The sequence below is a fragment of the Magnolia sinica genome, chromosome 12, assembly GCF_029962835.1.
Source record: "Magnolia sinica isolate HGM2019 chromosome 12, MsV1, whole genome shotgun sequence".
Classification (NCBI taxonomy): Eukaryota; Viridiplantae; Streptophyta; class Magnoliopsida; order Magnoliales; family Magnoliaceae; genus Magnolia; species Magnolia sinica.
The window spans coordinates 53,151,401-53,166,997 of record NC_080584.1 but is presented as its reverse complement, the minus strand read 5'-3'; the positions used below and the strand labels follow the sequence as shown (position 1 = coordinate 53,166,997).

Below are 15,597 nucleotides of genomic sequence, written 5' to 3'. Positions count from 1 at the left end.
TTAACAATTAAAAACTTCTTATGAACTATTAAAAAAATTGGATTGAGATGATATTTGTGTGGTCTCTTCGTTCAGGTCTTGTTATCTTATTAACAAGTTGGATGGAAAATAGACATTATGGTCAAACTCATTAATTTTTAATGTGAGTGATTCAGTAAAATTATTATTATTATTATTATTATTTTGGGTTAGCTTGTTAGTACACACCCATGTCAGTACACACACTCCATGTTAGCCACCCCCACTGGGGATTCAGAAAGACTGTTTCCAGTGGTGTGGTGTACCTTAGATTTGGATTTGCTTCATTTTCTAGTCCATTCCTAAAATGAGCTTTCAATTCGATGGACGGCGTAGACACAAGGAAAATACATCAAGGTGGGCTCCACAGGATCCCACCCAGCCGAGCCCGAAAATCCCTAGTAATGCGTGTGCATTTGGGATTCAGGATCAGATAAACCCGAGTACACCCTCACAAGACCCTAGCTGATACCGTTTCCAAAGAACAATGGAAGCCGAATCCTCTACCACACGTCAGGGTAGGCCCATGGCAAGGGAACGTGCATCCTACCTCGAGGATGGTAATCTGTCCGGGCAGGGGTTTGTGGGGCCCACAATGATGAAAGCATATTATCTACGTCGTTCATCGCTTTGCTCGTATCATTTTAAGGTATTATGCTATAAATGAGTCAGGTCGAGGCTTAGATTGACCACAAAGTGGAGATTTAACATCCACCGTTAAAAACTTCTTGGGAGTTGGAGAAGTCTCATATCAAGCTGAATTTTGTTTTTCACTTCATAGACGTCTACGTGACCTTATTAACAGGTTGGATGGTAAAAAAACATCACGGTGGCCATTGCAAAGGTTTCAACGGTGGGTGTCATTATCACCGCAGCTTCCTTTGGTGTGGTCACCTGGAGCTATGCACCTGCCTCATTTTTAGGATCACACCTTAAAATGATCTGAGAAAAGAGATTAACAACATGGATAAAACGTTTACATCACGGTGGACCCCACAGAGCCCTGCCAGGACGAATTACCATCCTGGCGGGGCTAGGACGCAATCCGCGTCCATGGCAAGGGCGCACCTAATCCAATCCCAGCACGCTTTGGATACTACCCCACCAGTAGCTAACCAGAGCTTGACGATCCTGTCATGGCTCTGCACGGCCCATTGTGATACATGTGTTTTATCCAACGTTTAATCATTTTGAAAGTTTATATATATATATATATATATATATATATATATATATATATTAAAATTTTTATGGTATGATCCTAAAATGGAGATGGATTGAAGGGTCGAGTGGCCCACACTACAAGAACAAGTGGTGACAATAATCTCCCCCATTAAACCTTCCTATGGTTTATTGTAATGTTTATTTGCCATCCAACCTGCTCAGAAGGTCACGTGTACATGAAGGAAGGAAAAACATAAATATAAGTTTGATCCAATTTTTTTTATTTTTATTTTTTTTTGTCTCGCAGGAGGTTTTCAACGACAGGCATTCAATCCTCACTGTTTCTGTGATATGGTCCACTAGAGCATTTGATCTGTCTCATTTTTATCTCATAATTTTGAAAATGAATCGACGGTGTGGATGAAACACATACATCAAAGTGGGCCTCACAGATCTTGTCCATCTCTAGGTAGGTCCGGTGGAGGTATTGCCTAATCGCCGCTATTCTGATAAACCTTCCCCCAATGTCCCGTTTCCAAACAGGATAGGTTTTGGGTAGGCCCATACTTTCGAGAAGCTATTGGGTGAGACCAGGACCACCAAAGTGGGTGGGACCCTAACTGTGGAGCTCACAGTGATGTATTTTTCTTAAATCCAGGCCGTTCAACCATTTTCAAAGCTCATTTTAGAACATAATTACAAAAAATGAAGCATGCCAAATTCTTAGATGAACCACACCACAGGAAGCAGTCGTGATTGAATCCCCACCATTAAAACCTTCATGGAATCCACCGGAATGCTAATTTTCCATCCGACCTGTTGATAAGCTCACAAAGACCCATACGAAGATACCACACAAATATCATCAGAGCTTTTGTAGCCTCTAAAAATTTTTTAATGGTCAATTACTAGTTTACTACTCTTACTCTTTCCTGTGCCATGGTCCATCTGAGATTTGAATCTGCTTCATTTTTCTCGTATTACTTTAAAATGAATTTTAAGTACAGATGGACGGCGTGGATGTAGTCACATGCATCAAGGTGGGCCCCACAGTCAGTGGTCCTACACATGTCGTGGATCTACCGAAACCGCGTCCCAAAGTTTCGCAGGCAATCTACGTACGATCCGTACTATTTAAATCAGTCAGTCCCGCCGAAAACGGAAACGGATTGGCTCCACCCCTGGCACTAGCCAGGTGGTTGATGGTCGGCGCTATGTGGGCCCTACCATGATGTATGTTTTTCATCCATGCCGTTCATCCAATTTTAAAGATCATTTTATGGCTTGATCCCAAAAATGAGAGGGATATAAATCTCAGGTTGACCACACCACAGGAAGACAATAGTAATGGGATATCCACCATTAAAATCCTCGTAAGGCCGACCGTACTGTTTATTTCCTATCAAATCTTCTAATTAGGTCATACAGACATAGATGAAGGAAAAAAAATCAAAAATAAACTTGATCCAAAACTTTTATGGCCCCAAAAAGTTTTTAATGATCATTGTCCATTCAACACTGTTTCCCGTAATGTGGTCTTACTTGAGATTGTGATATACTTTATTTTTCGTCTCATATTATAAAATAATCTAGAAAAATAGATCGATGGAATGAATGAAACACATGGATTATGGTGGGTCCACATAACACCGACCATCAACCATACGCTGGTGGCAGGGAGTAAACAATTTTCGCGGAAACGGATCGGCTGGTGTACACACGCCAGCTATACAGATGATGTACTGACGTCAGTAAATTTTATGGGTACCATCAGGAGGTATGTTTTATATCTAAACCATCCACCCATTTGTCAAACTCGTGGTAAGGCTGTGTACAAAAATAAGACAGATATGAAGATAAAGTAGACCACACTGCATTTTTGCAGTGGGGATTGACCGTCTACCATTGAAACGCTTTTGGGGTTAAAAGAAGTTTCTGATCAACATTAAATTTATTTATTTTTCCTATTCATACAGGTGTTCGTGGCCTTATCAACAGATGTGGATGGAAAATAAATGTTATGGTGAGCCCTATGAAATTTTTAACAGTAAAAATCATTATCAACAGATTAGATGGAAAATAAATGTTATCGTGAGCCCTACGAATTTTTTAACAGTAAAATTTATTATCTAGATGCTATTTTTGGTGTGGTCCATTTGAGATTTTTATATAATTAATTTTTTGTCTAATGCTCTAAGATGATCTCGAATAATGGATTAACGGTGTGGATATAATAAATACATGGGGCCATGTAACTTTTATCTCCTTTGAACCGTTGGTACAACTCGGAGATGGAGGAGAGTCAGCGCTCGTCTTGGCACGACAGGACGCGGATTTTCTGCGAAAGCCTTTGCAGTAAGTTCCTGCACAAGGATGCTGGGTGGGGCCCACTGCAATGTACGTTATAAATCCATTCCGTTCATCCATTTTTTGATCTCGTTTTAGTACATTTTAGAAGAAATGGGGTGGATACAACACTCAAGTAGGTCACACGAGAGAGAAAATTGGGAAAGAAATTTCTACCGTTTAAACTTTACTGAGCTCCACCTTGATGTTTATACGATATCCAAACCTTTTACAAGGTCATTCCGAATGGGATGAAGCGAAAACACCAAAATTATAGCCTGATACAAAACTTGAATGGCCATAAAAACGCTTCAACGGTGCTTACTGTATGCCCACTTTTTCCTCTTTATGGCCATGTGAGTGTTGGACACACCTCATTTCTGGTCGCACATCCTAAATTGATCTCATAAATCGGATGGATGGAGTAGATGTTTTAAAAACATTTGGGTGGGCCCCACCTAGCATTCTTGCGCAGGAAACTCCTGCGAAAGGCTTTCGCAGGAAATCCGCGTCCCGCACGACACGTATCTACTTCAGCTATATAGCTGGTGTGTGGTACACCAGCCAATCCGCTTCCGTCGAAAACTCGGTCTCTCTTTCGCTGCAACAGCACAGTTGAAGAAAAGAAAAGAAAAGAAAAGAAAAGAAGGAGAAGATGAAGGAAACATCCAGCAATGGCAAGACGGGCGACATTGAAGCTGGGCCCCAGATCCTCTACCCTGACATGAAAGAGAACTGCCAGTTGAGATGGGCCTTCATCCGTAAGGTTTACGCCATCCTCACCGTCCAAGTTCTGATTACCCTTGGCGTGGCCTATACTGTCATCTCCGTCCATCACATCTCCAACTTCTTCGCCCATTCCAAAGCCAGTATCTGGGTCTTCTTTGCCATATTTTTCTTCTCATTAATTGGTAATTCCAGGCTTCTTGAGAGAAAATTCCATTCTTTAGTGTGGCTTCTTGTTTCTTGTTTATTTTTTTCTTCTTTTTAATTATCTCAACTCTTATTATTATTATTATTATTTTGTGCAGTTTTGTTTCCTTTGCGTGCCTACCATCAGAAGCATCCCTGGAATTTTCTTCTCCTTGCTCTGTTCACCGTCTCTATCAGCTTTCTAGTTGGAGTGGCCTGTAGCTTCTCCGGCGGTAAGAAATAAAGAAACCCTAATTAGAGTTTTCCTTATATATATGTGTGTGAGGCGGGAATGGTTCTATTTGGTCGAGCTCATGGGAACTTCCCATGAGGCTGAGCTGCATGTGTGGGTCCCACCGTGATGCATGTCAAACATCTACCCCATCAGTCAGATGGTGGGCCATGAGCTTAAAAATCAAGTCAATCCATGACTTGGGTGGGACACACCACATATAGAAGTTGAAAGGGTTTACCTTCCCATTAAAACATTCATGATCATTTGTTGGGTCCACCAAGATGTTTTTAACAAATCGAGACCATTCATTATGTGTGTCCCACTTGGATGAGTAGTCAAACCAAGTTTCAAATGCGTGCAAATTTTAGCTAGGCCCCACCAAGTGATTTTATATGTTTTAGGCATGTCTTTACATGATTTTAAATGATATGGCCCACCTAAGTTCCGGCTGATTTTTTGGCATATCCCATAATTTAAAGGGGACCCATCAAATGCATCCCACACAGCTCGACCTCATGGGAAGATCCCATGAGCTCGATCGCATGGAACCATTTCCCACACATATATATATAATCATTTGTTTTTTTTAGAGAGAGAGAGAGGGAGAGCTTCCCATGAGGTGGAGCTCTGTGGGCCCTACCATGATTTGATGTGTGATGGACATCCATCCCATTAATGGGATGCTCCCTTACTTGATGATTTATGACCCTAAAACTCAGGCCAATCCATGACTTAGATGGGCCATACAACATACAACAATTGAGATTGGATGCCCACCATTGAAACTTTCCTGATTGTATATAGGGCCTAGTGAGATGTGATTTAGGCATCCAGTACATCCATCGTGTTATTCCCACTTGGATGAGGGGTTACACTAAATTTTAGGCCATTACAAAATTCAGGTGGGCCCCACCAAGAGCTTTTAAATGTTTTAAGCATGATTTCAATCACTACATGCTGTTATGCTGTTTTATGGCTGATGATTTCAACTTCAACCTGTCATTTATTGTAGTTACAATTTGTTATAATGTTGCCAAGCTCACCACACCAAAGTTTGTACTTGAATTCCTGATTGAGTAAAAAAATAACCATTAAGCCTTTTAGTCTACTGATCATGTTAAAACATGCATATTAAAGGACAAGATGTGCTTGTTTTGTTTTGAGCCCTTCAATTGCCAACTGAAAATGATATATGTGTTTATCTGCCTACGACCTTCAGCTAAAATCTTTTTATAGTTCCAAACAAGGTACAACGTGTGTAAATATGCCTCACAACACCAAGTACATTTAATACCTGAAATCCTTATTGCAAAACAGGAAAGGCTATTCTCGAAGCTGTCATTCTAACAACGGTGATCGTCGTAAGCCTTACCCTCTACACGTTCTGGGCAGCTAGAAGAGGGCATGATTTCGGGTTCCTTGGGCCATTCTTGTTTGCCGGCCTCATGATGCTCATTGTTTTCTCTCTCATCCAAGTAAGCTAGACCTTTTGCTGATTCTATATTCTATCACCATTTCTCCTTTGAGCGTCTCTCTCTCTCTCTCTCTCTCTCTCTCTCTCTCTCTCTCTCTCTCTCTCTCTCTCTCTCTCTCTCTCTATATATATATATATATATATATATATATATATATATATCACCTGCCCACCAATTCTCATGGAACTCATGAGAACCTTTTCAGATTTATCTCTCTTGATATGAGTGTAAATTCATTCTAAACCGTCCATGTGATGCAGACCCCTAAGTGCCAACTTTTACCCTAATTTAAAACTTTAGTGGACCATGGCAAAAGAAAATATTTTTCTCCCTTGATTTTTCTCTTTTGCCATTGCTCACCAAAGTTTTGGATAAGGATAAAAGTTGGGACCTAGCAGTTTCAATGGGTAGTTGCATCACATGGATGGTTCAGATTTTGAGCTCCTATCATGAGAGATGAGTTCTCAAAATGTTTTTATGAGTTCTTGGGAAAATATAGAGAGAGGAATGCTCACTTTTTTAAATCTATCTCACATGATATTAGCACCAAATCTGAACTATCTATGTGATGTAGCACCCCATGTAAATCCTACTACCCAACTTTCACCCTGATCTAAAACTTTGGTGGGCCATTTTAAAAGAAAACAGTTTCCTCCCTTTCTCTCTTTTGTCATGGCTCACAAAAGTTTTAGATAAAAGTTGGGCCTTGGAGTTTCACGGGGTATTGTATCACGTGGATAGTTAAGATTTTGGGGTCATACCACAGGTGATCAGTTCTGAAAAAGTTTTCAGGAGAACTCATGAAAACATGTGCATAGGTGAGCATTCCTCATATATATATATATATATATATATATATATATATATATATATATGGAATGGTACTATGAGATCGACCTCATGGGAACCAAGCTGTGTGGGCTCCATCATGATGTGTGTCGAACATCGATCAACACTGTGCATTTGATGGGTCACCTTTAGGTTATGGGATATGCCAAAAATCAGCCATATAAGAAACTCAGGTGGTCCATACCATCTAAAACAATGTGAAGACATGCCTAGAACTTACAAAAGTACTTGGTCCCACCTGACTTTTGGATGCAGCTGGAAATTGGCTTGTCCCCTCATCCAAGTGGGGCACACACAATGGATGGTTTGGATTTATGAACCACATCTTGATGGGCCCAATACATAATTATAAATGCTTTAATGGGAGAGCAACCCCCCTCAACTGTTATATGTCGTGTGGCCACTCAAGTCATAGTTTGACTTGATTTTTAAGCTCATAGCCTACCATGAAATAGTGCATCTGACTAATTGGGTAGAAGTTCGACACACATCATGGTGGGGCCCACATAGCTCGACCTCATAAGAAGTTCCCATGAGGTCGACCTCATAGTACCATTTCCTTTTATATATATATATATATATATATATATATATATATATATATATATATATATATATATATATATATATATAGTGGAATGCTCAATTGCGAACCAATTCACACGGAAGTCCTATGAACTTTTTTGAGAACTCATCATACATGACGAGTCTCGAAAATTTGAACGGTCCATGTGAAGCAGAACCTCATGAAAACCTGGTACCAATTTTAACTTTAAACCAAAACTTTGGTGGGCCATGAAAAATGAAAATAGTTTCTTCCCTTGATTTGCATTTCTCTTTGCTATGGCCCACCAGAATCTTAAATCAGGGTGAAAATTCATCCCATTGGGTTTCATGGGATTCCGCATCTTATGGACCGTTTGGATTAGATGCCCATGATACGTGTGCAAAGGTGCGCACGTGCATAGGTGAGCATGCATGTACACACACACACACACACACACACACACACACACACACACACAGAGGAATGCTCACATACTCACCTTCTTATGTGAGTGCCAATGCGCACCTTTACACAAATGTCATGGGCATAGAATCTGAATAGTACACGTGATGTGGCACCCCCTGAAACCTCACATGCCCAATTTTCAGCCCGATATAAAACTCTAGTGGGCCATGGCAAAATGAAATAGTTTCTTCCGTTAATTCGCATTTCTCTTTGCTATAGCCCACTAGAATTTTGTGTCAGGCTGAAAATTGGGCCCATAGATTTTCAGGGCATGCCACATCATGTGGACTATTCAGATTTTGAGCCCATGATACATGTGCAAAGGTGTGCATTCCTATATATACATACACATATATACGTATAGCGAAACTGTACTGTGGTCTTCCCATGAGGTCGAGCAATGTGTTCCCACCGTGATGCGTGTCGAACATCTACCACATCAGTTAGATGCACCATTCCATGGTGGGCCTAGGGCCTAAACATCAAGTCAATCCGTGACTTTTATGGGCCACACCAGATACAAAAGTTGAGAGGGGTTACCCTTCATTAAAACATTCATAATCATTAGTTGGGCCCACCGAGATGTGGTTCACAAATCCAGCCCATCCATTATGTGTGTCCCACTTGGATGAGGGGTCAGACCAAGTTTTAGATATATCCACATTTCAGGTGGCCCCCACCAAGTGCTTTTATATGTTTTAGGCATGTCTTCACATGATTGTAGATGGCATGGCCCACCTGAGTTCTAGTTGATTTTTGGGATATCCCATAATTTAAAGGGGACCCATTAAATGCACGGTGTTGATGTTCGATATACATCATGGTGAGGCCCACACAACTCGACCGCATGGGAAGTTCTCATGAGTTCGACCACATAGAACCTTTTCCATATATATATATATATATATATATTTTTGTTTTTATATATATATATATATATATATATATATATATAAATATAGACATAGATATATATATATATATATATATATATATATATATATATATATATATATATATATATATGCCTTTTCTCAGATCTTTCATTAAATACATTCAGGACCAAGTATTGAAATGCACTTAGATGCACCGTCGAAATGAATTGAAATAATTAGTAATACACACGCGCGCGCGCACACACACACATTATATATATATGTTATGGACATATGTCTTAAATTTGTCTGTTGGTCTGTCGATAACATCGACAGGGTTTCAATGACATCGACAGATGTCTTAAATATGTCTGTTGGTCTGTCGATGACATTGACAGGGTTTCGATGACATCGAAGCCAGTCGTCGATGACATCGAAGGTTGCTCGATGCCATCGATAATTGTCGAATTTTTCACCCCTGGTCACTGGACAGTTTTGGTCCGTTTTTGATGACATTGATGGACCTTCGATGATATCGAAGATTTTACACAGATTTTCTGCGGAAACGCATATTTTGCGATTTTTATTTCCTATTCCGATTCTACTTCTTTCTAAACCTATATAAAGGGGTGTATGCGGGATTGGGAGGTATTCTAAGGCTTTCTAAAGGAGTTCCAGGGGTTCCTAAAAGGATTTTAAGGTTTCTAAAGGATGTATCAATGGTAAGATTCGAGGTTATTCAAATCAGGTAAGTCTTCTCTCTTTATAATTTCTATTTTCATAGTGGAGATCTGTCGCTTTGTGCCATGGTTTTTTCCCGCAAGGGTTTTCCACGTTAAATCTGTGTTCTCTTGTATGTGCTTGGTGCCATTGGATTGCTATCCTAGATCTAGATCTGTGTGATTCCGCAGTACAAATCCCTAACAAGTGGTATTAGAGCAATCATTAGGGCACAGATCTAAATCTGAAGAATTAGTAATAATGGCAAGCACCAGGGATAATATTGAGAAGTACTTAGGGAAAAATAATTTTGAGTTATGGAAGATCAAGATGATGAGTTTCTTAATCAAGCAAGGCGAAGATGGTGCTCTTGAGGAGTGAAAGTCTACTATGACTGATGATGAATGAAATACTCTTGATAAGAAGGCATTATCATCGATTCGTTTATGTCTCATGGATAAGGTTCTCTATAACGTCATGAGGAAGAAAACTGTGGCTAAGTTATGGGCGAAGTTAGAGGATGTCTATGCAAAAAAATTCTCGAAAAATCGCCTACACTTGAAGCAGCAGTGGTATAACTTCAAGATAGCTGAGGGTGGAGATCTGAAGGCTCACATCAGCAACTTTGATAAATTAGTTTGCAAATTGCTGGATATGGAAGAAGTGATGAAAGATGAAAAACAAGCATGTATGTTGTTGAATTCTCTTCCGACGTCATATAAGTCATTCAAGGACACTATTTGTAGCACAAATAAAACCCTGAGTATCGACACCGTTATCTTAGCCCTTCAAGGAAAGACTATGAGAAAGCTAAATAGCAATATGAGGACATCTTTTGAGGCACTATTTACGAGGGATAAATTCTGAGCAAGGTACAGGTTCTTCAAGTTATAAATCCAAATCTAAGGGCAAGGGCAAAGGAAAGGTAAAGTGATGGAATTGTGGGAAGGAAGGACATGTGAAGAAGGATTGAGAAAATCCTAAATCGAAGAGAGAAGATTTTGGAGCTTCATACAGAGAGGCCAATGCTGCTACGTCTGATGAATCGAGTGGATGTGATGGTAATGTTTTATCTGTGTCTACTATTAGATGGCCATACGATGATCGTAAGGACGAGTGGATGCTAGACACAGGAGCGTCTTTTCACATGACTCCTCATCGGAGTTGGTTCACCAGCTACAGGGAGTGCGATAGTGGATAGGTATTTATGGGTAATGACATTGCCTGTAATGTTGTGGTTGTTGGTTCGGTGCGCATCAAGATGTTTGATGGGGTGGAGCGTACCTTGACCGATGTGAGGCACGTTCCTGATTTGAAGTTGAATCTGATTTCTCTTGGTGTGCTTGAGGCAAAAGGATGCAAGTACATAGGTATTAATCGTGCTCTTAGGGTATCCAAGGGGGCATGGGTAATCATAAAAGCGCTACGACTCAGTAATATGTACAGGTTGCTCAGGAGCACTTCAAAAGGTGGAGCTGTAGTAGATGTAGCGGATTCCACTTTTGCATGTGTGTGGCATGTTGGGCATGGCCACAAGAGTGGGCAGGGCAGGAAGGCTGAGACGTATGGACAGGGATACAGAGCAGGTGGAGCAACCACCTGTGAGAAGAATCATACGGCATGATTGTAGGATATCGGCAGGGTACATGGATGACTCCAATATCGCAGGGGATTCATCTTCTATTTAGATAGCTCTAAGTGAGCCTGATGCTAAGAAGTGAAACATGATTATGGGTGATGTGATGGATTCGTTATACTAGATTGACATATGGGAGCTGGTGGAGCTTTCAGTGGGCTGGAAAGCGGTAAGATGCAGGTGGATCTTCAGAAGGATACAACATAGATACAGGATGAGGTTGGTAGCGAAGGGTTATGCTCAAAGAGAAGGGATTGGCTTCTCAGAGATATTCGCGTCGATGGTATAACAGGTTCTATTAGATCCGTGATTGGCGCTGGTTGGCCAATGTGATCTTGAGTTGGAAGGATGAATGTGGAGTCTGCACTTCTGAAAGGGAAAGTAAAGAGCAGATCTACATGAAGCAACCAAAGTAGTTCGAAGTTAAAGGGGTTGAGAAAAGACTTTGAAGGAGGTCGTAGTTCAACCTGTCGCCTAGGCAGTGGTTTGATTCCTTCATAGTGAGTCAGGAATTGATGACATGTAAATTGCCAATTATGACATGTCTGAAATCAATGTATTGAAGACTCGGTTAAGTGGGACATTCAGGATGAAGGATCATGGGGCTGCAAAGATGGTTCTCGGCATTGAGACTGAAAGAGGAGTAGGTTTTGATAATTACAGGAGGAATACCTTATGTGTAAGTATTGATCAAGGATGTGATGGGCCAGGTAAAGCCGGAGAGCGTTCCCTACGCGTCTCTCCTCAAGTTTTCCTCAGGACATGTCCCAAAACAGATGAGGAAAAGCAGGATATCTCATGAGTCTTAGTCGAATGCGGTTGGTAGTGTATGCCATGGTCTAGATTAGATCGGTTATTTCATAGGCTATCAATGTTGTGAGCAAGTACCTCGACAAACAATATTGGGTAGCAGTGAGATGGTAAGAAGACTACGTCTTTCCTTTTGAGAAGACAGGAGCAAAGATGATTGGGCATGTGAATTTTGATCCAATGGACATGCTCCCCTAGATCGTTCTTGTAGAGAAGTTCAAGGCCTGTAAAACTTCTTTGGGCTTGGCAATGGCGTAAAAGGAAGATGGAGTGTGCAAGAGAAGCTATGATGTGATGCAGAGATAAAAGAAGAGGACAAAAAGCTACATGGATGAAGATTGAAGACATGGTGGAGATTGTTATGGACAAATGTCTTAAATCTGTCTGTTGGTCTATCGATGACATTGACAGATTTCTTAAATCTGTCTGTTGATCTGTCGATGACATCGACAGGGTTTTGATGCCATCGATAATTGTCGAATTTTTCACCCTTGGTCGCTGGACAGTTTTTGTCCATTTTCAATGACATCAATGGACCTTCGATGATATCGAAGATTTTACGCAGATTTTCTGCGGAAACGTAGATTTTGCAATTTTTATGTTTTATTTCGATTCTACTTCTTTCTAAATTTATATTAAGGGGTGTATGCGGGATTGGGAGGTATTCTAAAGCTTTTTAAAGGAGTTCCAAAGGTTCCTAAAAGGATTTTAGGATTTTTAAAGGGTATAGTAAGGGTGAGATTCGAGGTTGTTCGAATTGGGTAAGTCCTCTCTCTTTGTAATTTCTATTTTCATAGTGGAGATCTGTCGTTTTGTGCCGTGGTTTTTTCCCGCAAGGGTTTTCCACGTTAAATCTGTGTTCTCTTGTGTGTGCTTGGTGCCATTCGATTGCTATCCTAGATCTAGATCTGGGTGATTCCGCAGTACAAATCCCCAACAATATATATATATATATATATATATATATATATATATATATATATATATATATATATGTATATATATATATATAAATATATATATATATATATATATATATATTATATATATATATATATATATATATATATATATATATATATATATATATATTAATTGGATATGATCTTCTCACATGGGAAATATTATAGAGACCACTCTCATGTTCACCATACATACGGAAGATTGCCCCAGCAGTGGCTTAAGTTTTGGTTCAGACTATATATATATATATATATATATATATATATATATATATATATATATATATATATATATATATATATATATATATATATATATATATATATATCTTTTCTCGGGTCTTTCATTAAGCACATTCAGGACCAAGTATTGAAATGCACTTAGATGCACTGTCGAAATGAATTGAAATAATTAGTAATTAGTCCAATGACCAAATTGTATTTCTTTGAATTACATTTGGAATGGACTTGAAAGAAATGCAACTCCAATTTGAGTTTAATTACTTGATTAAACTAGAAAATATTATTGTCCCTTTGCCTTTACTTAATTAAAATAAATATTTCTTTGATGGCCTTCTCGCAGGTCTTTGTACCATTAGGTAAGATATCAACAATGATCTTTGGCGCATTGGCAGCTCTCTTATTTTGCGGCTACATTGTCTATGATACCGATAACTTGATCAAGCGCTACTCGTATGATGAGCACATCGTTGCGGCTATCTCTTTGTATCTTGACATTCTCAATCTCTTCATGGCGCTGCTTCAAATCTTAAATGCAGATTAACAGTTGGAAAAGGTGGGCCTTGTTTGAAGAGGAATAATCAAGTATAATTTCATTGGTTTTGTTTGAATAATCCTAAATCCTTTGATATAGTTGTCAGTGATTAGTTAATTGAAATTAATGGGCATTTTATGTTATCTGAATAAAATCCAACCTTCCTCCCCGTACATGCATACGCAGTCTCTCCTCTTCTTTGCTTGCTTCTACTTTGTAAATGGGAAATGGCTTTGGAGGTCTGTGAATCCCTGACTCTGAGGCCCATGCACCGTGATGTATGCACCTTATATCCATGCCGTCCATCTGTTTCGCTAGCTCATTTTATGCCATGAGTCCAAAAGATCCAATTCTCAGGTGGACCACACCACTTGAAACAGTGGTGATTGAACACCCATCATTAAAATTTTCTTTGGGGCCACTGGAACGTTTATTTTCCATCCAACCTGTTGATAAGGGAAGCGGATTGCGTCCGACCCCTGCTCTTACCTAGCAAGGAACAGACAGATCTGTGTGGGGGCCCATCGTGATGTATCTGTTTATCCACACCGTCCATCCCTTTTATCGGGCCATTTTAAGCTTTGACCCCAAAAATGAGGTAGATCTAATGCTCAAGGGGACCACACCAAATAGTAAGTTTGGGTTGCATTAAATGAAAGAGTCATCTCCGGTGTGGTCTACTGGAGCGTTGGATCTTCCTCATTTTTGAGTTCATACCATAACATGATCTGCGAAGAGGGATGGACGGCGTGCATAAACAGATACATCACGGTGGGCCCCACACAGTTCTGTCCGTTCTTTGCTACGTCCGAGCGGGGTCGGACGCAATCCGCTTCCGTTGATGAAGTCACAAAGACCTGGATGAAGGTACCACACATGTCAGCTTGATCGAAAACTTTTGTGGCCCCCATAAGTTTGTGTTTTAATCACTACTGTTTCCTGTGGTGTGTTCCACCTGAGATTTGGATCTGCTCCATTTTTGGGTTCTTGCTATAAAATGAGCGGGAAAAACGGATGCATGGCATGGATATAAGGTACATACATCGAGATGGTCCCCACGGTCAGGTATTCACCAAATCCACGTCCGTTGCAGACCCGTGCTGGCCGCCGCAAAACATTAGAGAAAAGCATTGGGTTGGGTCGGGGTCAGGTTGTTGGTGTTGCTCTGCAGGAGCCAATGTAGAAAGGGAAACCAGCCATTGAGATTTTTTCAACATGTTGCATTTGGAAAATCTAACCTGCACCCAAAATAATGAGATGATGAGGCCTGAGTCAGGTCAGTATCAGCAGGAGCCTGAGCCTGGTTCATTTCTTCTTCTCCCTCTCATGTTGGTCTTGGCTTGGCCCTGAAAAATCATGATAATAAAAAATCAGTTACATCCACGACTTAGGTGGGCCCCTTATCTTATTTGATAGTATCCACTCTCCTATAAAGTGGCCTGATTTTGTTATCCGCTGAGGGCCTAAAAATAAAGCTCAAACTCAGATGGGAATGGGCCAGGCCTAGAGGCTTGACCAGCCCATCCATACCTACATACCTATAATGGATTGTCGAAAACAAACAAGAGAATGATGATCAATGTCCAATGTCAACACACCCTTCATTAGATGGTATAAATGGCTTGATGCCATTTTGGTGTTATAGGGTTGATAGCCCCCCACCTTCGGTGAGTCAAGAATAACAAGATAAGAGCCATAAATCCTGAGAGTAAGCTCAACCATGTGATACTTACAGAATTGACAATAATAGAGGGTGGGCCATGCCCTCATTTGAGTTTATCCTGAATTATCAAGCAATTTCTATATTA

At 40.2% G+C, this 15,597-nt stretch overlaps 1 protein-coding gene across 1 annotated transcript; it reads left to right on the top strand.

The window, feature by feature from the left end:
• The first annotated feature begins 4,183 nt into the window (after nucleotides 1-4,183).
• On the top strand, nucleotides 4,184-13,798 carry LOC131220060 (protein LIFEGUARD 2-like). Its single transcript, XM_058215034.1, has 4 exons — nucleotides 4,184-4,439; nucleotides 4,560-4,673; nucleotides 5,993-6,150; nucleotides 13,598-13,798. Exons 1-4 carry the CDS (start codon nucleotides 4,184-4,186, stop codon nucleotides 13,796-13,798), a joined length of 729 nt encoding a protein of 242 aa, XP_058071017.1.
• Nucleotides 13,799-15,597: the final 1,799 nt, after the last annotated feature.

Excerpts from the sequence above, each read along its gene's own strand:
- LOC131220060 (XM_058215034.1), top strand. The coding sequence starts at position 4,184 with ATGAAGGAAACATCCAGCAATGGCAAGACGGGCGACATTGAAGCTGGG. Across the intron at positions 4,440-4,559 it reads ATTTTTCTTCTCATTAATTG|TTTTGTTTCCTTTGCGTGCC; the intron begins GTAATTCCAGGC and ends TATTTTGTGCAG. Across the intron at positions 6,151-13,597 it reads TTGTTTTCTCTCTCATCCAA|GTCTTTGTACCATTAGGTAA; the intron begins GTAAGCTAGACC and ends GCCTTCTCGCAG.